Below are 25,725 nucleotides of genomic sequence, written 5' to 3'. Positions count from 1 at the left end.
ACATGAAGTAATTGTAATTGATAGAGTTCTAGGATTTTAATCTATATCTTCAACTTACCATCTGCCATATTTTATGATATATGGCGACATAAATTGTTTCCTACCTATTGTTGCTCTTATAATTCATAGTCGACAGCATAGTTTAGGCTGAATCAAATGTGTATGTGGTAAAACTCTCTCCCACTTTTCAATTATGGGATGCTGTGTGCCAATATAGCTAGCGCCTGAGGACAGAAACCTCATAACATAGAGCTATTTATGGATTCATGGGAAGGCAAAGCAAACCAGTATCACCATGAAGTTGTTTGCTGCATCATCCTATTCATGAGGCTCAGAGATTGATTCCAATTTGGTTTGAAACCATTAGGAATGATTCTTTTTCTCCATCCTCGGTTTGTTAGCATAACATACTGTTATGACAAGTGAATTTTTTACCATCAGATTTATCTTTCATTCAGGACTCTCAAATGGTTACAGCTGCTGATGAGATGGTTGGACAAGGGACGAGCTCTCTGGGACCTCAAATTTGACCATTTTCTGTGCCCAAAGAAACAGCATTCTAATATATCCTTAATGATATCAGAATTGCAGTATATCCTTCAATTTCCCCTTTTCCAATTCCCCAGCTATTAAATATCTGGAACCCTCTCTACTCGGTGATGTGATCAGTGCAATTCATCACAGAACTTTCTCCATCCTCATCTTTAAGCACCGTATGTTCCAAATAATTCAAATAATCCAAACAGTTAATCAATTGTCGAGGTCGTAGTCAAATAGTCAAATATCACATACTCGATCCTGAGTTACAAGGATGATAATAAATCCTTGCCCCCAAAACATCACTTGATGGGACCATAACCATTCATCAGTTTTTTAATTGAATCAATCACATGCATCACCTGTGATGAATAATAGTCCTATAAAATTCAATTTATAAGCGAAAAATGCAATCACATTCATTGCTAAATCGTTCCAAATTGATATACTAACAGAAGTTCAATAATCAGTGTCCCCTGCATATCCGAAGCATGTCATTACAGTTGTTCCTAAATATTCAATGTGCTCAAGAATGACTTTCGAATTCATACCCTAAAAGCCAAACTAGCTTTCTTGAGACTCTCCTGACCTTAAGCAAATTCCCCTGAGCTTGATTGCAAAAAAGGATTTTGTAGGGAAACAGATTATAAAGCATATGGTTTGCATTATGATCTTCCTCGGCCCCTGAAGCCCCCACCACGCCGACCTCTTGGAAAACCCCCCCGGCCACCCCTTGGACCACCTCTGCCACGGAAACCTCCGCCTCGTCCACCCCCGCGGCCACCACCTCGTCCACCCCCGCGGCCCCCACCTCTTGTTCCTGCTTGAGCCTGGCCCCTGCAGCACAAATGCCAGCAATAAAAAGCACCGTTTCAGCAACTCAACAGTGAATGTAGGAATTTTCAATGTGACATAAACGTATCTAGCCACCCTAAAGTTTCAAGCAGAGAATCCCACATGGATAACTCATTTCAGAAAATTAAAACGCAAACCTTTTTACGCTAAGAGAACCAAAAGAATATCAATTGTACAGAAAATATTAAGAGCAATCAACAATAACTCATTTATAAATATTAAGCTTTCCCACGCTTACCGTTCGAGCTTTAAAAGGATGAATGCATGCAAGCTAAAAAAAGCCTTTTTCAAATTTGAAGATTGGAAGTGCAGCAGATGCAACATTGATTCAGATCTGAAATCATCAGTAATAATCTGCTTGAATTTTAATAAGGCAAGAAGAATTGAGTGTAAAGAGGACAGGGGAGATAACAGAGATGAATAAGCAAGAGAAGCATGAGAAGAAGAAGAAGAAGAAGAAAGGAGAAGGGTGCCTGCAGCCTTTTTGTATTAATGTTCACACTAAACAAAATGCAATAATCAGTCCAACTTACAACATATGTACAGCTTTCTAACAGCCTGAGCAAGCAATCTTTCATATAACCCATCTAGGAAAAAAAAACTAATCATAAACAACCAACTAATTATGGGCTTACTGGATCACACCTGGCTCCTACTAGGACTCCTAAACTAAGAAACCAAACAGCAACTAAATCCTAGATTGAGAAGACGGGCTGGGCAATTTTCCTAGGCCTAATTGAATAGTTGACGAGGAGACTAATGCATAACCTAGTTGCCAAGCAAAATCCTCCAAAATTAGTCAGAAACCTTTTCTTTACTCAGTTACAAACTTCAACAGCAACAATAACAATAACAATACATATAAGCCTAAAAGACTCAAAATAAATTTAGCCATCCAATTCCCCAAAATCTCTTTCGCATCAGACTAAACAGATAATGAGCATTCAAAACAATAAATGAAACTTATGGGAAGCTAGGCATATTCATCTATATTGTCTTGAAAGTTCCAGAATGTCATAGAAAAACATCCTATTTACCCATAGTCAATTGTTCGAAGTGCTGTCATCACTAGTTTAAATAACATAAAAAGATCAGTCTGTTGCTTATGACAAAGTATTTTCCTACATACATCCCCATTAGCGACTTAAAATCATTTCTTGTGAAGATAACAATATGTCCCCTGAAGGGATGCTCTTATATAATGCTTAGCTAAGATTAAAAGAAAATACCTTTGGAAGGACTAGCCACTAATAATGTAGCACTTTTAAAATTGAAACCATTAATTTAGTCATATCTTCTTCTTCCATCCTCCATTGTCAACTTTGCAATTGATACTATACAATCTATTAATCTTTGCACAGTGTAACTTCCATGCACATGTTATTCATACTCTTGTGCTTGGCCTTGTGTTTTACAAGAACCTTCTTTTGCGCATCCTAAGACTTCTCATATAACCATGTTCTTTCTTCACGATCTGTATTAACAATGGTGCATGGACATGCACATGAATACATAACCAAGCACCGGATTTGATACAATGGAAACAGAAAAAAAAAGATACAGGGATATGCAGAGAATGAATATATATATATATATATATATATATATATATAGAGAGAGAGAGAGAGAGAGAGAGAGAGAGAGAGAGAGAAGAAAGAGAGGGAGAGAGAAATGGGATACATACTTTACATTAACTCCTTGGAAAATGGAGTTGATAATTCAAAATCATTGATAGACTATACATGTTCAAGTTCTAAATCGTTGAACATGATCTATACTGCGAATTAGTATCGAAATGGATGATTTTAATAGCATGATTCCGTGATATTATGTTTCATTGGGATCTAATCATCAAAAACCAAGTAAATTTAAATCTATCCATGTCTTAAGTCATGTAGATCCTGATCTATAAAGGGGGTTTTTAATTTATATGCCCTATCATGAACTTTACCATAGTAGTGCAATTACATTTCATTTTGTACGAACTGGATAGCTGCCATCAAAATATATGAATTTTTGTTTCTAGATCATGTTCAACAGTTTAGATCTTCAATTTAGATGGCCTATCATTGATATGAAAACCATTATCTCCTTTTATAAGGAGTTAATGTAAAGTGTGTGGTCCAACTATATATGCATACATTGGCTTTGGTTATATCACACATTGGGTGAATCTAAAAGTTAACCCAGTTGTTTTTGATGGCTGATGGATACTTTGACTAGGGATCCTTGTGCAGCTAGCAAAAAGAAAGCTGAAATATGCCAATATGCTACAGGACAAAAGAAGATGAAAAAGCAATTAAAAAAAGAGAAAAGCCCCCTCAAGCTAGCACATTAAATGCAACATACATGAGGGAGAAATGTTATCTGGTTTTGCTTCTCTCTTTCCCTCTTCTCTCGAGGCTCTTAACTCTCCCCATCTCCAATCCAACCTAGCACGAGATAACAAAAAGAAGATGAAACACCTTTTTCTCTTTTCCACTCTTAACTATCCCACCTCCTACTCCATTGCTCTTCCTTCTCCTCCCTCTTTATTTTTTTTTTCTCGAAATGAGGAAGTTTACAAGAAAAGAGGATTGGAACCCTTCTCTTCCTTTCAAGGTTTCCTCAATCCATTTCGACATTACCTTTCGCTCTGATTTTCTCCAACATTGCTCCATTACTCAATGTTCTCCAATTACTTACTTAGTTGGCTCATTATGAATCAGAAGTTTTGGGATTTTTTGTTGTTAGTTTTTAATTTCAGAAGCGCTAAAATTTTTTGTTTAAACAGTAGCATTTTCTCCTTATCAAACTCTGGGTTCATGTGGAAATGGAATGAAAAGCCTAGAGGTATGCTTCTCCAAATGGAGGATGATAGCAAAACAAAATTCCATACCTTAGAAACCACTTTACAGAGGTATACTCTATTTTTCATCTGAAGAACAGAAGTTCATGTTACTTCAACAATGTGTTTTGATAATAGCTTGCGGAGGATGGCTGCATTGAGATGCTGTGTTTCCAAGACCTTTTTGTTTTCCAATCCTCCACCTTATCTTCCCATCAGTTTTCTCTGAATATGTTGCAGGGTAGATCTGGCCCTTTGTGCAAACTGTATTAATTCTTGTTTAATTAAATGATTGATAAGCCACCTTATTTTTAGAAAAAGAGAAGTGCTTATACTATAATTTTGTTATATAAGACCAAATAATGTTGATTCCCGTAAATATCAAGATCATGGGTGCTAAATTTGTTATGCTGTTTAACCAAATGAGCATACAAGATTCAACCAAACATTACAACAAGTTTGTACCCGAATTCAGATTTAAATGACAACCACAAGGAAGAACAAAATGGACATCATGGAATTCAAGTCAATTTTTCTGTACTCGTTTATCAATCAGATTATTCCTCTACTTCTAACATGTTTGATCAGCAATGGAGAACTAGAGCAATGGATTGAGCAATTCCACTTATCCAGAAATTTTGGTTTTTATCTCAAAAGAACTTGAAAGTCTCTAGAATTTGGATGGTCATTTCTTATATTTGCAAAAGTTGAAAGATTTCTAAAGCCAATGATAAATTTTGAATCATAGTTCCATCCTCTCACTTCTCAAAGGTTTTATAGTTGCTTCACCTCTTCCTATTTACTTTTCTTGAACAAGCACCTATTCCTAATCATACGTTGCACATGTCCTTGATGCTTCCTTACTATCAAAACAAGTCATAAATATAATGAATATGCAATCTTGGAATGAATTTGATACTCTCTCTGAGATGCTCCTACCACCCAATTTGCTCCTTATTAGAAGAACTATTCCTAACAACCCAAAGTTTCTATGGGTGTACCTTTGATAAGGTAAAATGTGCCCTTTAAAGTGAAATAACCCCCATTCTAATTCAAGGATAACATCAATCACCAATTTAGATGGATGCTATGACCCCTAACAAGTACAGGTAGGAGGATTAATTGATTCCCAACCTCTCCAACTTCTCCTTCCATTGGTTTCCCTAAAGAAAACTCCCAATGGTTATTGGGAAGTTATGAACATATGACAGATGCAGTCATCCAAAAACAAGCCCTTATAAAAGTTGAAATATACCATACATTATTAGGGGTGGCAAAATATGACCCGACCCGCCAACCCGACCTGTGTTCGACCCGCCATAAACAGGTTTGGATTTGGCCTAAACATGTTCGGGTCGTAAACAGGTCGACCCGTTTAACCTGTTTATTAATTGGATCGGATATGGATTTTAAATGTCTGACCCATTTAACCCGTTTAACCCGTTTAATATATGGGCCAGGCTTTTTTTATTATCGAGAAGAACAAGTGCCTCACAAGTCACAACCTCAGCCCAACGGATCGTTTGAATAACCAAATCAAATATAAAAGCCCTAGGTGGAAATAAAACCCTTCTCGGCTTCTCCCCTCGTTCCCCTCGCTCCTCGCGCCGGCCTCCTCCATCCCCAAATCCTCTTGCCCTCCACGGCTCCACGATGGACGATGTCTGCAATCGGAGGGAGTTCTCCTTCCCTCAGAGCCCGTAGCGAAGGCGCCGAAGACCCAGTTCATCCCAATCACGTCCGAGATGAAGCCGGCGGCCGCCGCGCCCTCGAGGATGATGCTGATCTCGACGTCGCTCACCCGCTCGCACACCTCCGGCTTGCGCCGCACCATCCACTTGACGGCCGGTCGGACCACGAAGAAGCACCCGACGACGAAGGCAGCGCCCGAGAGCGTCACCCACACCGCCGCCGCCATCGATGCGTCCTCCCCGTCGTGCACACTAGAGGCCATGGCGACACAGAGCAAGGTGAAGGAGAGCACGCTGTTGATGATGGCGGAAACCATGGCGACGGGGCCGACCTCGGTGTTGAGGAGCTTCAGCTCGGTGATCATGTGGGCAAGGACGGGGAAGCCGCTGATGGAGACGGTGAAGCCGACGAAGATGTGAAAGACGAGCGGCTTGACCATCTTCCTGGAGAGGCTGGACTGGAGGCCCAGCAAGTATATTCCCGCGGAGCTGACGGCGAAGGAGACTACCATGCTCACCACCGCGAGGGTCAGCACCTTCTTCCCCACTCCCCAGCGCCCGGATTAACTTTTATTTGTTTTAATTAAATGGGTTAAACGGGTCGGGTCGGGTTACCCGTTTAATAAACAGGTCGGGTTCAGGTTGTAATTTTCTGGCCTGTTTAATAAACAGCTCGGGTTCAGGTTTACAATTTTCTAACCCGACCCGCATGTAACCCGACCCATTTATGTCTGACCCGACCCGATTGCCACCCCTATACACTATACATTACCTGATGAAACTATATTTGTGTCTTAGAGTTAGAATATACATAGTGTTGTCATTAAGATGAGGTTCTTATTAGTCTGGTTGTTCTATCTTGAATTTTTTTTTTCTTATATTAGCCTTATTGAACCAACTCACTGAATGCTTGAACTAAGCATGTCTACTCACAAATTAAATGCAAACCAAGCATGCCTTCCTTCCACTTCAATTAGTTGAGTCTGAGGCGACCACAATATATTAGACTCTATGAAGGATACTCCCCATAACAGCAAGTTGATTTCATCAATAAGTCATATCTCAGAAAATATAAGAAGAAAATATGAATCAGCTTTAGATGTACATTAGCCATTAGATGGTGATGTGAGGAAAATGAAGTCCATACTTTGGCTGTGGTAGGAACCGTGAAAGTGGCAAAAGCTTGGCGGGATCAATGTAAAACTTGTCTCCAGGAGAATACGAAGAGGCTATGATGCCCTCCATCATCTTAATCGAGAAGTACTGCAAGAAAGGGCGGGATTACCAAAATATTAACTCAATTCAAAGTTCCAAGGTGAATAAAAATCAAACATAGAAAACAAACTTTGGTGAACAAAAAAAAAATCCACTGATGGTAAAATAAAGGATAAAAGGCTCACGGATTCATTGATGGGCCCAAATATTTCATCCACCTTCCCGATCTGGGTCTTGTTCTGCAGATATATCGGCGCATTGAAGTAAGGTACCTTCTCATTTGTAAGCTTCGCGACCGCGTCTCCCTCACAAGCGTGAAGGAACAAAGAAACCTCTAAAAAATCAGCAGAGTTAGAGAAAAAACCAAAGAACTCGGATGGTTCTCAAATCAAAATCGACTGAAATAAATAATAACAAACAGGAGAAAAATGGAAACTTGAGAAGGAATCAGGGATGAGGTGGAGGAGGAGTCGACCTACGACTTCAGGTGGAGGACCTTCGTCACGAAAGCCACCACGGCCTCCTCCGCCTCCGCGGCCGCCAAACCGGCCGCCAAACCGGCCGCCGCGGCCGCCGTCTCTACCCCTTGGAGGCCGCATGTTATCGCCTACAGGTGGGCCGCAAAACCCTAAACCCTCGCTGTCTCGGCGGGCTTGGGACGTCCGAGGGGCTACTAGGGTTTTGGGTTAAAACGGTGCTTGGTTCTGAGCTCGTATAAAAGGACTAAACTGTCCCTTCGATATGGATCCGCCTCCGAATCCACTGTGGGTATCGTCGACATTTAACCGGTGGTGGGGTTACTCAAGGCCAAATGGGAAAACAACGAGCTAGACCGGGTGGTCCGGCTCGGGTCGGCATCTGACCAAAGGTCTTCATAAGTTACTAGACTTGGACCAGGTTCGGCCCAGCTATCGAGCCGACCTTCTAGCCTCTGAGCCCAAGCCTGATCCTTACTCAGGCTTCGAACTTTAAATAGGCCTCAAACTCTTTGGCTATGTTTTAATTTTAAAAAATACAAAAATATTTCAGAAAATACTAAATATAAATAATCAAATATTATCAACAACGCATAACATACCTATTATCCCATTAAGTTCACATACCAACAATAATTGTTAATCAAGTCTACAAATACATCATATAAATAAATAAGATGAGAAAATAGAAAAAATTCAGAGTAGCTCAAGCCAAGCTTTAAGCCCAAGCCCAGGCCTAGTCCATTTATTAAATGGGCCTATATTCAAGCCCATCCTGGCCCGTTGGGGCTTAAAACCCTAGTCCAAGCATGCCCAAAAGGTTTTGGGCTTGACTAATGAGTCTGTACATACACATAAGGATATAAATATGTAACAACATGTGTCAGAGTCCTCACCAATAATTTTAATTCCATGATAAGTTTAAGTGAGATTTTGAACATTTATATGGAAGGGTAAATAAGCAGATATCTTATCATAATGTTTTTTTGATTAGCAGGATAGGTGTTGGCGCTCTTTAAATCTTGTATCCAAACGTGTCGTGAGATCTGCTGGTAAAGTCCTATTCAGATGTGGCAGAGAAGAGTGGTGATAAGCCTAGTTGCTATAGATAGATACGTGCGGGTGTGCCACCGATGTTGGATCAGCCAAAGGTGAACAAAAGAAGGATAGAAAATAGCATGGTGTCCATATCTTTTGACTTTTAAGAATTTTCGCCACCATCAAATTACCTTTCAAAGAAATAAGTAAAAGTGTAGTGCTATGCTATGGTAGTAAAAGCTAAATTACAGCTATTCTTAGATAGAAACTATGATAGTCTTGAGGATAAAGACGCCACTGATGACACATTCTTCAATTATAAATTAGATCTGACCGAGGCAAAGGTTCCCTCAATAGCATGACAGTGTCATGGTCCTTGATCTCTATAAGGGACATGACCATGGGGATGGAGCGGGAGACAGAAAATGTGGCAATGAGGAGGGTGGTGTAGGGGATGTCGTAGACAACAGCAAAGGTGGTGGCGATGATGATGGAGAAACGGATTCCGGAATGCAGTAGAGGAGGGAGGGGAAGGAGACAATAAGGATGAGGTCGATGGAGAGAAGGGATGAGAAGAGAATTAGGTAGGGCTAAAGACTAGGTTAGATGGAGAGAAGGGAAAACGATGGTGGTAGGGTTTAAAGAAGAGGAGGAGGTGTTGGAAGAGGAGGAGTTAGTAAGAGTAAGGAGGGTTGAGAAGAGAATAAGAGAGGTTAGATAGAAATTTGGTGAATTGGCTTGAAGAGAAATTAGAGAGGTCAGATGTGGGCAAAATTATCCTTTACAATGGTGTCTTAATTATGGTAGATCTTAGATGGAGCTTGGGATTACATTGAACCACTTAATTAACTATAGAAACTACTTTGAAACTTTTATACTTAAGGGATACTAAATAAAACTGGCCCTGAGTTGATGTATTAAAGTAATTTTTTCAATTAAAAATGAATGGTGGACTAATCCCAATTCAAGATCCAAATCATTGAACACGATTTACACCATAAAAAATTCATAGAAACAAAAATTCATGTGTTTTAGTAGTCTCTAACTTAATCATCGAGAATGTATCAAAATAGATTTGTTAGTAGCATGATATTTTATTATGGTCTAATCATCAAAACCTAGTAAATTTGAATCTATCTATATCTTAAGATGTGTAGATCACAATCTATGAAGTGTATTTTCAATTCATACACATTATAAACATTACTAGTGTAATTCACATTGTTTAGTTTTGCACTAAGTTGATGTATAGGCTAGAGACCAACGTAATATATTAATTTTAGCTTTTTAGTATTTTTTATATTGTAAATCATGCCTATCAATTTGGATCTTTAATTTTGATGGCATATTATTGATTTTAAAATTGTTAATTTACGTATGAGCTGGATTGCGCACTTTACATTTATTAGCTCCTAGATATAATATATAGTTTGAGTCATTGATTGAATAGGACAAGAAACCACTCCTACAAAAGATAGTTCATTGATCCGATTAGGGAGAAAAAAGGATTTACCTGAATTTACTCAACTTGAATTTTTCGAATAATAAAACAAACAATAAGAATTTTAAAAAGTAAGGCTCTAAATCCTTTATTTTTTATTAATTTTTCATGATCTACAAATTGGATGTATATCACAAGTGGAAAATAGAGTCTATGCACTTTGTTTTCACTCCATCTATCAGAGTTCTAATAGAAGAAAAGTAGAGTTCATGTTCTTTTCTTTAACTCCTATCTCCCTCACACCAAAATCATGATATATGCCCTTTATTTATGCTGATATGGTTCTCTTTACTTGAGTTGGATTATTTTGCTAGCTAAAAGAGAAGAAAATTGCAAGTTCTTTACTATTCCACAAAGATCCATCTTATTTATTTGAGGTAGATTCCTCTTATAATTTAGAAGAGGATAAAAAGCTTTCTCTTTTTATCCTAGTTAGAAAAGGATAGAAAGTTTTTCTTTTTATGCTAGTAAAGTCCAACTAATAAGTGCTAAATAATACATAAATTAACCTCTTTCTTATAGCATTTATCATTATTTTAATACACATATTTTGTAAATTTAACCATAAAAGATGTGTTACCCTCATCATTGCATTTTAATAAATTATTAAAGATAATTCGAATTTGATTTAATTATTTATTGATTGAGCCTAATGAATGCAGGTCGAGTCAAACTCAATTGGATAATGCCTAAATCCTATCAATTTCTTTCCTTTTCTTTACACGTTCTCTCTGGTTCTCTCCATGTGTTCAAACTTCCCAATTTGGACATCCTGAGTTCCCACGTTTTCTCCCTTGCTCCACGTTGAATCCCACGTCCACGTCTCCTCCTCATCTGCGGACAAGCTCACAGCCTTCAATTACTTCGGAACAGAGTCCCAACACTCGGATTAACTTCAGCACCTTCACTTCCTGATTTTCATCTAACGCCCAAGCTGCCGAATCCCATGGATCATCTCCCCCAATTTCCTGTCTCGGCACATGGAAGAAAGTCCAGCCATTCCGAGCATCATGGAAGAGTTTTTCCGCTCTCAGCTCATCTTCTCTTCAGCCTGTAATTTGCACGCCATTCACAGAGCCACATCTAAATCTTCCTATCCTCCTAGCATCCCACGTTCGGCCATCTGCATTACATCCCAGCCATCCCAAGTTCATACATCTTCCGACATCTCACATAGCCGTGAGTCCCACTCCCATGTCCAAAGAACAAAACAAGTCCACGGATTCCTCCTAGCCCTCAGCCGAGATCCTCTCAACTTCATGAGTCCTCTCCGCATCCTTCCTAATATCCCACGGATCAGCTCCATCCTTCCGCATTATTCTCCCAAGCTTCACGGCATCCAAACACCTTCCCCTATTTCGAAACAGAGTTCGGTTTAGCTTCATCTCCCAGATCTTATCTGCCGAATCAAGCCAGCTCTCATCCTGCTTGTGATCTCCCATATCCCACGAACAAAACAAAGCTAGCAGCCACCCTCTTCTTCTGGATCATCTCCCAGCAAATCTCAGAATCCCATCTTCACCTCCCACCAAATCCAGCTCCTCCCAACCTCCCAGCCATCTTTCGGATTAATCCTAGTCAACTGCATGAATTCGAACCAGCCTGCATCCTTATCCCATCGTCCACGGATTCTCAAACTTTCCAGTAATTTTTCGTGACTCACCTTCATCCCATTGTGATCCATCCTCATCCAAGCTTATCCCATGCGTCCGCGGATCAGCAGCATCGGCTCCTTCCGTGTGCTCTTCCCAACTTCCAGAACAGCAAGCCAGCAAGCAGAGCTTCTCCAAGGATCCAGGATCAGATCTACAACATTTTCGGATCACTTCACATCTAGAGATCGAGCAAATCCAACAGCTCCCTGTTCCAACGATTGGATCAGTTCAATCTCTGCATCCTTATCCTTGATTCGAAAGAGGGGAGGAGAGAGAGGTGGGCAAGCTATAAAAGGGAGTCATACGTGAAGGCTGGGGCATTCCTTCTTTTCCCACCGAGCCTGTTCCATCCATCACTTTCACACCAAATTCCCACGGAAGAGGAAAGAGCCGGAGGAGGATAGGACGAAGAGCCAGTTGAGATGGAAGCTCTTGGCATTGGTGCTACCACTGTTCCATTCTCCATGGAAGGCTGAGCTCTTCTCTAGGGCTGGATACAGCCCTAACAAAGGGACACGGATTTTGTTTATTTAATTTCATGTTCTTGGAATTGTATAGTCATTCTTGCTTTTAATAAATATCCTTTTATCTCATGCTTAAATTCTATGATTTTAAATATGATGTCTATACAAATATTTTTCGTGATCATTAAAGTAAAAATAAGATAGTTCATGCTAAAGGAAGATGCGGTGTGCTGCCACCCTAGATTAGGGTAGATATTTCATACTAACTGAAGATGGACTATGCCTAAATTACTTTTGTACAATTTTATTCGAATGCTTATTAGGCTTGTAGCCAATTTGCATAATAATCCAAGAATAAAATAAATTACACTTAATTTTTGTTCCTATGTTAGTGGTGAATTCCTTACCCTAGGTTTTCTCAACTGATATCATTTTAATTGCATTTTTTATTAAATTATTTAGGTTAATATTCTTCACAAACTCATATTTATAAATTAAAAAAAAGAAAAATAATTGTACCCCAATCCCTGTGAATCGATATCCGTAATCACTATCCTACCAGATACGTGCTATTGTCTTTAAAGTTGACTATCACCAACCCAAATTGAATTGGATTTCTCTCCTAATTAAAAGAGGATAGAAATTACAAAAATAATGATAAATGCTTTAAAAGAATTTCAAATTTGGGTAAAAGCTAGATCTTGACTTCTACATCTACTTCAATTTTGATTGCATCACCAAATTTTTTTTTAAATGGGGTGGTTCTTTTGGAAGTTCATCCCCATTTAAGAAAGTCTTCAAGGGCTTGTAATGGTTTTTCTGGAAGTTCATCCAGAACTTTGTGAAGCTCTACTCATTTATGTTGTTCATCCTAAAGAGTGGAACAAGCCCAAGTAGAGGCGACAATGATGCTAGTAGGGTTCAGTGGCGATGGAGGCTTCATCAACTAGTATTGTCTCCGATTCTTCATCCTCCTAGATCACCAAAGGATCAGAAGGTGTCTTGCCACTTGGGCTATCCATACACCTCCGCTTGGGAGTAAATGAAGTTGACAACTTCATCTTTTTAGGATCCGAAGATATGTGCTTGTTCGCTACTATCTTTTTCCACTTTAAAGGCTCAGGCTAAGAAGATGAAGGTTCAGTCTCAGGTTGGGTAGGTTGAATGGGCAATGCTAAAGGAGAAACTTCCTAAATATCTTCCGAAGGATGTACCTCTAGAAAATAAATATAGAGCCAAATTTGATGGATCCATAGAGGACCCCCACAACTTCAGATTTCCGAGTTAAGGTCCTTTAGGTAGTGATATAAGCAGCCCAAAATTAGGGAACCGAGGGATATAAGCCAATCCTCAACCAAAGCAATTGCCAGTTGAAGGTGAGACTTTATGACTTTCATTGAATGACAATAGAAAAAAACTTGCAAATCCAAACTAGAAAGAAGGCAATATACTCAATCATTGTGACAAGTCTTGTACAATGATAAAATTGAGAGATAAAGAATTTATGGCAGGCACTTTTATTGAAGATAAGGTTGAAATTATCAAGGGGGATCTTGATTGGAGTATTCACATTGAATTTCTTTTCAATGGGGCAAACATTAAAAAGAAATTCTAAGTCTAAAAGACTAGGGCTGGATATATCGAAGTTGAAATGGAAAGTGTAAGAGGAGGGTGACTAGAAATTTGCAGCTGCTAGGACTAACAGATGATTGACTATTAAAGGAGATGTTGAAAGAGATAAAAGATCAAAAAGACCGTTGGCCTCCCAAATAGTTCTCTTCTGCTCACAAACTTGATCAAACTGGGCATTCTAGGGAAGATTTCTAGTAGGCCATAGGTGAAGGTAGTTGGAACCATCCCAGACCGCACTCTTAAAATCCAGCCTTTCATGCAAAAAGGTTTCCTTCGAAGAATAAGGAAGGAAGGAAGGAGGACAAGTATCGAAGGATCTTGAAATGAAAGATATGCCCAAGAATAAGATGATTAGAGACTACTATGAGTACTTGGGTGTTAATGATGTAGAACCTATTCCGGGAAGAAAGATTTCAGTGGTATTTGAAATCAGAAACAGAAGAAGAGGGAGAAGAGGAGGAAGAGGAGGAAAAGAAGGAGAAGAGAAGAAGAGAGGAGGAGAATACGTGGGGGAGAAAATTTCTTAATTCTTCATTAACCCTAACAACATAAAAGTTCCCTATAAATAGGGCCCAATAAGAACAATTAAAATAAAACCCCTTACATAAAATAATTCCCAATAAACCCACAAATAAGCCCTAAAATGCAAATAAGCCCAGAAATAAAATAAACCACAAATAAACCCTAAAACACAAATAAACCCAGAAATAAAAATAAACAAATATGCAAATAAAATGGGGACCTAGCTGATGTCCCCATCAACTCTTTCCAGGTGGAAAAAATTCGACCCCGTCGAGTGTAGATCTGGCCGACTGTCGTACTGCTCCAGAAGATCAGAGTCAAAGCGCTGCAACTCAGCTCACGAAATCCACGTCACATCTGATTCGGGTCGACCTTTCCACCGAACAAGGTAACGTTGGTAGCTTTCTCTCCTGGTAGATATAACCTGCTCATCTAATATATGTTCTATGTGTTCTCTGCGTGCATGAAACTGTGGAGGTGGAGGCTCAGGTGCTGGATCAATGTGATCAACAACAGTGGATGGATCAACAAAAGGGTCAGAAGGAATGAATGTAGATTTCTTATATGGGACTAAATCTTCAATATTAAATGTCGCACTAATCCCATAGTCTTCAGGAAGATCTACAACATAAGCATTCGAACTGATTTTCTTTAGGACTTTGAACGGTCCCGCACTACGAGATTGCAACTTTTTGAACGTCCCCGAAGAAAGTCGTTCAGGTCTAATTCTTACCATGACTGAATCGCCTACATTTAATTCTTTATAACGTCGGTGCAAATCAGCAAGGGATTTATATTTTAAGTTATTAGAGTGAATATGTTTGCTGATCTCCTGATGCAATGAATGCAGGTGTGAAGCAAATGATTGTGCAGACTCAGAGACTCTATATTGATGAGACATGGAAATCAAGTCTATGGGTTGCCTAGGTTTATATCCATTCACCACTTCAAAAGGACTCATGCCTAAGGTCCTATTGACCGAACTATTATATGCAAACTCGGCAGTTGGTAACACGAGATCCCAAGTCCTAGCATGCTCACCTACCAGACATCTGAGAAGATTCCCTAGACTTCGGTTGACAATTTCGGTCTGGCCATCAGTTTGGGGATGATAGGCAGAGAAAAATTTTAATTTGGTACCCATCATGTGCCAAAGAGTTTTCCAAAAATAGCTCATAAATTTAACATCCCTATCGGACACAATAGATTTTGGAAGACCATGGAGTCTAACGACTTCATCAAAATAGAGTTTCTAAATCCTAGAAGCATCAGAAGTCTTAGAACATGGGAGAAAATGAGCCATTTTAGAGAACCGGTCCACTACTACAAAAATGGAATCGTGTTTGGTCGAGGTACGTGGAAGCCCTAACACAAAATCCATGCTAACATCTTGCCACGGACAATCAGGAATAGGTAGTAGAGTGTAAAGCCCAGTGTTCTGTTTACGTTGTTTGGCTAGTTGACATGTGCGGCACTGAGCGACGATTTTGGCCACGTCTCTCTTGAGACTCGGCCAGAAGAAACGTCTTTCCACCATTTCAATGGTTTTGTCTCTCCCGAAATGCCCAGACAGTCCTCCAGCGTGTACTTCCCATACTAGAAAATCTCTCAAAGAAGTTCGAGGAATATACAATCGGTCGGAGCGAAAAAGATAATCATCTTGTAAAAAGAAATTATCGTGCTCTCTCTACTCCATCTCGTAAGGTCAGGTATACATCACTAAAATCGGGACAGGTGATATATTGTTCCCTGATCCTTTCAAAACCAATTACTTCAGTGCTCATCATGGATAGGAGGAAGATCCGTCGACTGAGCGCATCAGCAGCCTTGTTCTCAACTCCAGCTTTATGTTTCAGCACAAAAGTATAGGCTTGCAGAAACTCAATCCATCGGCCGTGTCGAAGGTTTAGTTTCTTTTGAGAATTGAGATACTTTAAAGCCTCATGGTCTGAATACAGGACAAATTCTTGCGGTAGCAAATAGTGTCGCCAATGTCGCAAAGTTTGCACTACCGCATAGAATTCCTTATCATAGGTGGAATAACGCAACCTGCCGTCACTTAACTTTTCGCTAAAGAACGCGACTGGGTGACCTTCTTGGCTTAACACGCCACCTATGCCAACGCCAAAGGCATCACATACGACCTCAAATACCTTAGTAAAATCGGGGAGGCGCAAGACAGGTGCTTCGGTCATCCTATGCTTAATATCTTTAAATGCTTGGGATGCCGACTTAGTCCAGATAAAGTCTCCTTTCTTCATGCAATATGTAATGGAAGACATTATCGAACTAAAATTTCTAATGAAGCGACGATAGAAAGTAGCCAAACCATGAAAACTACGTACTTCTGCTAGGGTCTTGGGCTCAGGCCATTCGACTATCGTGCTTACTTTTTCTGGATCAGCGGAGACACCCTTGGAAGACACTATGAATCCTAAGAAAGTGACGTGATCAGTCAGGAAGGCACACTTCTTAGGGTTTGCAAAGAAGCTTTCGTTCCGCAGGACATCACAAACTTGCCTTAAGTGTGAGAGATGGAGCTCTTGAGTTTGACTATAGATGAGGATGTCATCAAAATATACAATGACAAACTTATTCAAGAAAGGTCGAAAGATCTGTGTCATTACCCTCATAAAAGTACTTGGAGCATTTGTTAACCCGAAAGGCATTACTAACCATTCGTAGAGTCCATCTTTGATTTTGAATGCGGTTTTCCATTCATCCCTAGGACGAATCCGAATCTGGTGGTACCCGCTCTTTAGGTCGATCTTAGAAAAAACTGTAGCACCAGACATATAGTCTAAAAGGTCGTCCAGCCTCGAAATGGAAAAACGATACTTAACCGTGATTTTATTGATAGCACGGCTATCGACGCATATCCTCCAAGAGCCATCTTTCTTGGGAGTGAGGAGTGCAGGTACAGCACAGGGACTCAGACTCTCACGAATATACCCTCGAGTGAAGAGTTCGTCAACTTGACGTTTCAGTTCAGTATGCTCGTTTGGGTTGAGTCTATGATGGGGAAGATTTGGCAATGACGCTCCAGGAATGAGATCAATTACGTGCTGGATATCACGCATCGGTGGAAGTGCAGCTGGAAGATCATTTGGGAAAACAGAGTGAAACTCTTCCAACAGGGAAACTATGGCGGCCGGATGCTCGGTATTTTTCTCCACATTGATAACTCTAGCCACAAGGGCGAACACAGGTGAGTGGCTTTCGATATCTTTCATTACCTCTTTCGAAGTAATGATGTGAAGTGACTCGTCTTTTCGTGGTGTAGCACCCTTCTTCTCAGGGCCGGGCTCTCTAGGAGGCAATGAATTCAGTATAATTTTCTGACCTTGGAACATAAAACTACACGAATTTGACCGACCATGAAGTGTGACGTCCCTATCGTATAACCAAGGTCTTCCTAGAATGACTTGACCTACGTCCATCGGAAGGCAGTCGCACCAAATCTCGTCTTTATAAGATAGGAATTGAATTGGGACAAGGCATCTTTCCGATACCGAAATGGACGTCTTATCTACCCAGGCTACTTTATATGGATTAGGATGAGGGGTAGATTTCAGGCCAAGGCGAGAAACAACTCCAGATGCAATGGCGTTGATGCAACTCCCGCTATCAAATAAGATTTTGCATGTTTTACCATTGATCTTAATAAGTGTGTAAAATAGAAAGGTTCTACGCCAGTCTTGTTCGGTCTTTGTTTGGGCTAGCGTACACCTAACCACCTGAAGCCTAGGGTTTTGGTCATTCCGATCAGTGGGTTCATATTTGGATGTAGGCTGGGCAAACTCTAACCCGGTCTGGTCGTCTCCAAAGTCTTCTACAAAATCCTCGATGTTTGGTTCATAGACTTCTTCGACACATTCAGTCTCTTGGGTTCCTGCTTCCAGTTCAGTCATTAAATAAGTCTTGGCATTATATTGGGACGCGATATGGCCAAACTTTTGGCACCTGAAACACTGGGTTTGATTTCGTGAGGGCGGGTTGGGCCCTAATATGCCTTTTCCTTTATCAGTTGACGTACTTTGCGCAGGCATCGGGAACGTCTTAGTCGGCGTTTGGCTAGAACCGGGCTGGGTAGGATGGTTGGAGAGTGGTCTGGGTTGCGGAAGATAGCTTTAATTAGGTCGGGCTCCTGGGGGTAAGAATCGAGAGTCGGTACGTCTCACTACAGGGACTCGTAAAAAACTATCCACATCTTGAGCTAACTGGTACGCCTGGCCAAGGGTGGTAATCTCTCGGAGGATCAATTCTTTCTGGATCTCCTCGCGGAGTCCTGCCCGAAATCTAGAAAGAGTAACAGTCTCCTCTTCGATTACACCGCACCTCATGTGAAACTCCTCAAATCGTGCAATGTAATCGGCAACAGTTGAAGTTCCTTGAGTTAGTTTCTGCCACCTATCCATAAGGCATTGTCGGTAAGAGAATGGCAGATACTTCTCATTCAGTTTTTCTTTCATATCCTCCCAGGTGGTGATACGTGGAAGCCTCTGGGTCTCACGCCGATGTTCAACATGCCAGTACCAGTGAGCTTGCCCAATAAGCTTCATTTTGGCAAACCGTACCTTTCTATCATCAGCCATATTGTACCACTCAAAATAATTATCCATGGCTGCTCTCCAATCAAGGTACACGCTCGGCTCTAATTGACCAGCAAATGTGGGGGCTTCTACTCGCACGGTACGAAGTAGTCGCTCGTCAAGATCGCGCTGGTGATCAGGATGAAGTTGGTTCCTAGGGGGATGGGGAAAAGCTACAAGTGGTGTGGTCAAACCAAACTCGAGATAAGCTGCGATTGGTGTTGATGGTTCCGGAGTCCTAGGGTGTTGCACTAGAGCACGGATCTCACGTTTGAATTCGTCTTGATCAGCTCGTATTGCAGCTAATTGTTCCAAAATATCTTGTATAACTCTGGGGTCCATGGTGGATAAAGGGGTCTGAGAGTCAGTGAGGAGGTACTCTCTACCACTACGGGTGGGCATACAGGAACTACTCTAGTTGGTGATATGATATGCAATGCTACTAATGAACCCTAACTGACCAAATGTGATGCAGGACAACCTACTAATGCAACCTACTATGAATTCAGAAATCAGCAAATTTTCACTAAAGTAACTTAAAATTAAATGTTACTAATTTGTACTTTGGTTATTTCAGAATTAAAGTAGAAAATTAGTCACTATAAGAAGTTAGGTTGCAAACACGTTTTACAGTCATTCAAAGTCTGAAAGTAATATGATCTATGGATGTTGAGAATTATCCCATCGCTAAGGTGTGCTAATTTAATATTTAGATTTAAATGGTGGATAGGATGGGTGTGGTAGTAAATATTCTAGGTTTTGCAGTTTGACAGAAAAATAAGTTTTGGCAAAATAGGAATGTCATGCAAGAGAACTAGAACATAACTAGATAAACAAGCCCAAAAGAAAGAAGAAACCTATCACCTGTCGTGAGGTAGTCGACCAAAATCGTGTGCTCGTGGGCGATGATCAGTAGTGCGGTTGTAGCTGATGGACCCTTCAATTGGTTTTAATTGGCTTCAACTTGAATCTGATCACAGCAAATTGGCGGGTTTGCTGGGCCCTCAATTTGAAGGGGCCTACAGGCCTTGTAGGCTTGAGGGATTGGACCTCAGAAGAGGAAGCTGAGCGGCCTGCTTCCGGTGGTGTGGCGGGCTGGTGAGTGACTGGGGCGCGGGCTGAGTGGGCCACGCCCTGTTGGGCCCAAAAGGAGTAGACCGAGACTGCAGTGGATCCTGTGATTATGGTGAGAAGGGAGTTTCTGGCGTTGGGAGGACGAAGAAAGCGAGGGTGGCGGATGGGGATCAGAGGGGATGTGTGTGGGGGAAGGAAACGGCGAGGTGTGAGTGAGGAGGCGGTGAAGCAGCCGGGAGGCGGATCGGCGCTTGGGCGGCGAAGGTATACGAGGGTGGTGGAGCGTGGGCGAGGGAGGCTACGGCGGAGCCCTAGGCAGAGGGAGGCGACGGCATGAACGGAGGAGGTGGTGTGCAGGTGGTGTGCGGCCTGTGGAGTCGGCCGGTGGTGAGGGGAATGGAAGGGGTGTACGAGGAGGCGGAAGTGGGGAAGGAGATGGACAAAGGGAGCTAGGCGGAGGCGGAGGCGTGGGTTGTGGCGGAGGCGGATGCTGCGAGGCGGCGGACGGGTGGTACGACGGGCGGTGCGGAGGGGTGGCGTGCTCGGGGAAGGGGAAGGCGGAGCGGCGAACGTAGATGGAGGCGGTGATGGAGGTGACGCGATGCAGAGGAAACTCGACGGTGGCGCTCGTCGGGACTCGGCGGCACGGCGGAGGCGACGGAGGCGGAGCACGTCGAGGCTCGGTGGCACGGCGGAGGCGGCGGCGGTGGCGTCAGCAGCGGAAACCCCTAGGGTTTCCCTTCGGCAAAACAAAGGTAAGCAGTTTTCTTTTTTTTTTTTTTTGAACCTTAACGGGTTCGGGTTATCGGGTCCGGGTTTTGAATGAGACCCGCTCCGATAACTGTGAAACTCAGCATGTGCAGATCACGTGCCAATTTTTTTTTTTTTTTTTTTTTTTGGGGACCCGGGTTATCGGGTTGTGGGTAACGGGTTTAGAGCCGACCCGTTACCGTAACTTCTTCTTCAACCTCCCGATCGATTCGGGAGGGCGTTCCGGTCGCTTCGGCGGTGGTTGCGGAGTGGCCGAACGGAAGGGCGACGGAGATCACAGCTGTGGCTCCGTTGTCGGCGGCGACAGGCGGCGGCTGGTCGTGGTGGCGGCCGGGATTCCCTTGTGCGCGGTGGTCGGCGGGTGCGTCGACAGTGCCGAGGGACAAGGTTGAAAATAGATCGGCGACGCTCTTCCTCTTTCCGGCAGCAGGAGTCACTCGTGGCCCTTCGACACGCTCCGATGTCCGTGGTCGAGGTACGGCGTAGAGCTCGTGCGTCCACAGGAGTCCGGGGATCCGGCGACGCTCGGCCATACACCGGCTGACAGTGGTTGCCGGTGGTGGGGGATGCGGCGACGACTGATGGCGACGGCAGGATCAAGTGCGACGACGGGCAGGGAGAATCCGGCACAGGGACTGTTGTTCTTTCTTCTCTCTCGGCTACAGAAAGTTTTTTTTTTTTTTTTGAATCTGACAGAGGGAAAGAAGAAAGATCAGCCCGGTGAACCAGGGCTTGTTCCCCTCTGTTCCTTCTTGTAAGAACTGAGAGATCGACATATCCTTTTTTTTTTTTTTGATCAGAACTAACAGAGGAAAAGGCCCTGTTCTCCTTGAAGCACCGTGAGAACCAATGGGAAAGGAAGGATGTTGTTGGATCGGGGCTTTGGCAGCAGGGGCAAAACCAGCCTTGCTCTGATACCAAGTTGATGCAGAACCTATTCCGGGAAGAAAGATTTCAGTGGTATTTGAAATCAGAAACAGAAGAAGAGGGAGAAGAGGAGGAAGAGGAGGAGAAGAAGGAGAAGAGAAGAAGAGAGGAGGAGAATACGTGGGGGAGAAAATTTCTTAATTCTTCATTAACCCTAATCAACATAAAAGTTCCCTATAAATAGGGCCCAATAAGAACAATTAAAATAAAACCCCTTACATAAAATAATTCCCAATAAACCCACAAATAAGCCCTAAAATGCAAAGAAGCCCAGAAATAAAATAAACCACAAATAAACCCTAAAACACAAATAAATCCAGAAATAAAAATAAACAAATATGCAAATAAAATGGGGACCTAGCTGATGTCCCCATCAGTTAACCCTCTTAAGGACACCAGCATGTTCAAGGTCATTTTGATGCTTTTCGCCATAACTTGGCTTCTTGATCCATGGCGGACAGATGAGTGAAGAAGACAAGTTATAAGAGAATAAGATGAGAGCTAGATAGAGATTGCAAATAAGGATGTAAATGATGGAGACACCTGATATATGGAAGATAAATGGCCCATACCAAAGCATAATTCAGAGAGATTGTGTAGTGATTGCAGAATCTTAAAAAATTAGGTAGCAGAACCCCTTTGAAAGGTGACCCATATTATAGTAATACATGGCTACTATGAAGAAAGAACGGATGTCATTGCATGAATTCCATACTATGAAAAGGATAAATTTAAGAAAGACAGGAATCCCTACAGATGCAATTATTTGAATAGTCGATTGTCAGTGCTTCGGTTTAGTTGGTACATCTCATTACTCTATCTGTTGGATGGCTGATGGATTGTGGAGGGCATTATTTACACCATATCCTTGTTCAGGTGTACAAGTGGGAGACACGTGCTAAAGTAGCTATATGGTGAAAAGACAATAGGTACTATTGGAAATTGTATCCTAAATGACAATCGTCAGTATGTTGATGATTGAATATTATAAATGAATTGACAAATCAATAAAGTATTTTTTGGCATTATTCATCATTTTACATCTTCAAATGAACTCTTATATGATGAAGTCCTTAAAGCTTATTAATGATAAAGGAGGATTTATCTTCAAGTCTTTAAACTAGTTTGTGACCAAATGATATATTGTTACAAGGACGACAGCATTATTAAGATTAGGTCGTTGTGTGACATATACGTTGGTTGTCCTCTCAACCAAAGAGTGTGGAGATACTGGTATGCCACACAGGTAAAGTGTAGGAGTACATTTTATTGAACGTGATCAATTCCGAAACGTTCTACTGTCAAGAGATGTTCCGAGTAGATATGGGTATAAGTTTGGCCCTATGATCTGAGATCGCAATCTGTGACTAGCAAGCAACTCATTGTACTTTGATACCGGACTATCTGAATTTCTAATTCAGTGACGGAAGGTCACTGGGTGCAGTCAAATACTTGCGTAGTCAGTTGTGAGTCGAGATAGAATTGACCCCTCCTGGAAACAGAAGATAATGTCTTGTGATTAATTTAGCAAAACCTTGACCAGGGTAATCCCAGTGAGAAGTCACGGGATATCTAAAGTTAATCACATAATGGGTGTACTAATTATAGGGTTGACAGTGAGCTCTAAGCCATCCAGACTTTAGGAGTCAAAGGGATTGAATTATACAGTAACCATAGTTCAGGGTTCCAGAATATTTGCTTCGCATATATTCGGCCTATTCAGACGTCGGATACCATTGCTATACTACCAACTTAGGTTCGAACCTATGAGGTCACACGCATAGAAGATTTCTGATTGATCAAAAAGGCTGATGAATGATTAAGAATCATTCAGAGGTAATTTGGTCAATTCGATTAGCAAATTATCCTATAAAATAATTAAAGTAATTATTGGAGAATTAATTAGTAATTGGATTACTAATAAACTCAATTTGATTGAGTAAATGGATTTAGGATGAGCCAAATTGAATTGGATTCAATTTTGGGTTCAATCAGAGTTTTTGATCTGATTGGAGTCGACTCGAGTTTCCTAGGAGTCGACTCGAGAAGAGAATCCAGAGACGACCTCTTCTGTTTTTTTCCCAGATGGAGTCGACTCGAGTTACCTTGGGGTCGACTCGAGGCGACTTGGAGTCGACTCAAGCTATGAAGGGGTCGACTCGCTGGGCGTATCAGAGAAAATGTTCTCTATCAGAGTCGACCTGCAAAGCTTTAGAGTCGACTCGAAGGGGAAGGAGTCGACTCGAAGATCGGGAAGGTCGACTCCTTCCAGAAAATCTGGAGCTCGCGGATGTTTTGAACTTTCGGAATTCGATCCAGAAGTTGTTTTTCAATGAAATCTGATGGGATTTGGGTCGTAGAACATGTGGAAAAATGGCTAGATGATGATGGAAGATCATCACCATCCATTTCGATTCTATCTCACCCGCATGAACCAAATATTGTTTGGATTTTGAATTCAAACAAAGATAAGATCTATCTTGTTGTAACTATCCCCTTCATACGCCAACAAATACCGAATTTGCATTTGAATTTGGAATTCAAATGATCAGATGACGTGCCTATAAAAGGGGTCAATATGGGCACTGGTGAGAGTATCCAATGCAGCCTACTTCCTCACACGCCTCCTCTTCCTCTTCTTCTCCATTTTAGCTAGGTTTTTCAGGGTGGATATCTAGAAGATTCAAGATCAGATCTGAGTCCTCTACTTTCCTTACAAACCTCATCTCCATCTGCTTCAAGATGATTGATCAAGAGTTGATTGAACCCTTAAGAGCAGATTTCAGCCTTCAAAGTGTTCTGCAGCTGTTAGCACTGTTGCAGAAGAAGATCCTTCAGGACTTCGCGTGTACTTCTCGTAGAGGCCATTTGTGTATGTGGCTGCGAAGTCAAGAATTAGATTCACAACTTTCATCCATCGTAAAAGGTATTAATTTAGCATTAATCATTTATTATGGTGTCAAGGTCTAGATCTGATTTTCGAGGTTTTACCCTCTTTTAGGGCTCCTCATGGAGATATTTTTAAAATCCATTCGATGGATATTCGAAAATTAATTGAAACAGAGTTTTTAAGTTTCAGATCTGATAGCTAACTATGCATAAAAATTTTAGCATAATTTTTTAAACGATTCCGGCATAATCCTATGTGTTCTTACAGTGCTGATTTCTAGATTTGATCTTGTAAGCATGCACGAATTAAAATTATTTGATTCGATTTTTTCGCAGCATTTTTGAAACTTAAAAAAACTACGTATGGCTTGATCCCCTTTGTGAAGGGGTACGTAGGCAACCCGATCAGGTTCAGCCATGGTTTTCAAAAAAAAAAAAAATAGTATGCTTAACACCGAAGAACATAGGATACACTTTCAGTGGTATCAGAGCCAGATTCATGTTTAAACTTTTATATTTTAATTTTTTGTAATTAAATCTGAAATCATGAGCATGCTTAGATTAGATCTAAAGTATTTTTTTAATTAATTTAATTGCTGATTATACATGATTAACTAGATCTGAAATTTTGAAAGCATATGATGCATGTTTGTGTTAAGATTTGTAACAAAAACAAATCTGAGATCATAATATTATTTAGATTAGATCTAAATTAAATTAATGATTCAATTGATCTCTGATTTTAATGAACAAATCAGATCTAAAAATAAAAGTGGAAAAACAAATACATAAGATGTATGTTGTTTGTGTTAATTCATGTTGTTATGTGATGCATGAACATAAAATATAATAACTTAAACATGAATTAAATCTGATTACATATGATTAATTACAAAAACTCAGATCTGAAAATATGTTTTAGAAACTGAAAGATTGTAATTAATATGTAATTAGAAAGAAATATGCAATGATCAAAACTTTCATAAGTCTAAACTTAATTGAGAATTAAATGTTATGAAATAGAATTGTAACTCAATTAATTGACATTGCATAATTCTT

The 25,725-nt window shown here is 41.0% G+C and overlaps 1 protein-coding gene across 2 annotated transcripts; it reads right to left on the bottom strand.

Annotated features, from left to right (window-relative positions):
• Positions 1 to 930: 930 nt before the first annotated feature.
• LOC103718372 (putative H/ACA ribonucleoprotein complex subunit 1-like protein 1) lies at positions 931 to 7,799 on the bottom strand. 2 transcript variants are annotated; one of them, XM_008807161.6, is made up of 4 exons: positions 7,601 to 7,798; positions 7,311 to 7,459; positions 7,058 to 7,173; positions 931 to 1,374 (listed from the first exon to the last, which is right to left on the bottom strand). In XM_008807161.6, exons 1-4 carry the CDS (start codon positions 7,722 to 7,724, stop codon positions 1,203 to 1,205), a joined length of 561 nt encoding a protein of 186 aa, XP_008805383.2. In that variant the 5' UTR covers positions 7,725 to 7,798; the 3' UTR covers positions 931 to 1,202. The 2 variants fall into 2 exon arrangements, with proteins under 2 accessions (XP_008805383.2, XP_038973393.1); XM_039117465.3 differs by lacking the exon at positions 931 to 1,374 and adding an exon at positions 1,412 to 1,726 and having other exon boundaries at positions 7,601 to 7,799.
• Between the last annotated feature and the right edge of the window lie 17,926 nt (positions 7,800 to 25,725).

This window comes from Phoenix dactylifera, chromosome 9 (assembly GCF_051530095.1).
Source record: "Phoenix dactylifera cultivar Ajwa chromosome 9, Ajwa_hap1_PhDact_Kaust_v1.1, whole genome shotgun sequence".
In the NCBI taxonomy this organism is placed as follows: domain Eukaryota; kingdom Viridiplantae; phylum Streptophyta; class Magnoliopsida; order Arecales; family Arecaceae; genus Phoenix; species Phoenix dactylifera.
This window is presented reverse-complemented; position numbering and strand designations above follow the sequence as displayed.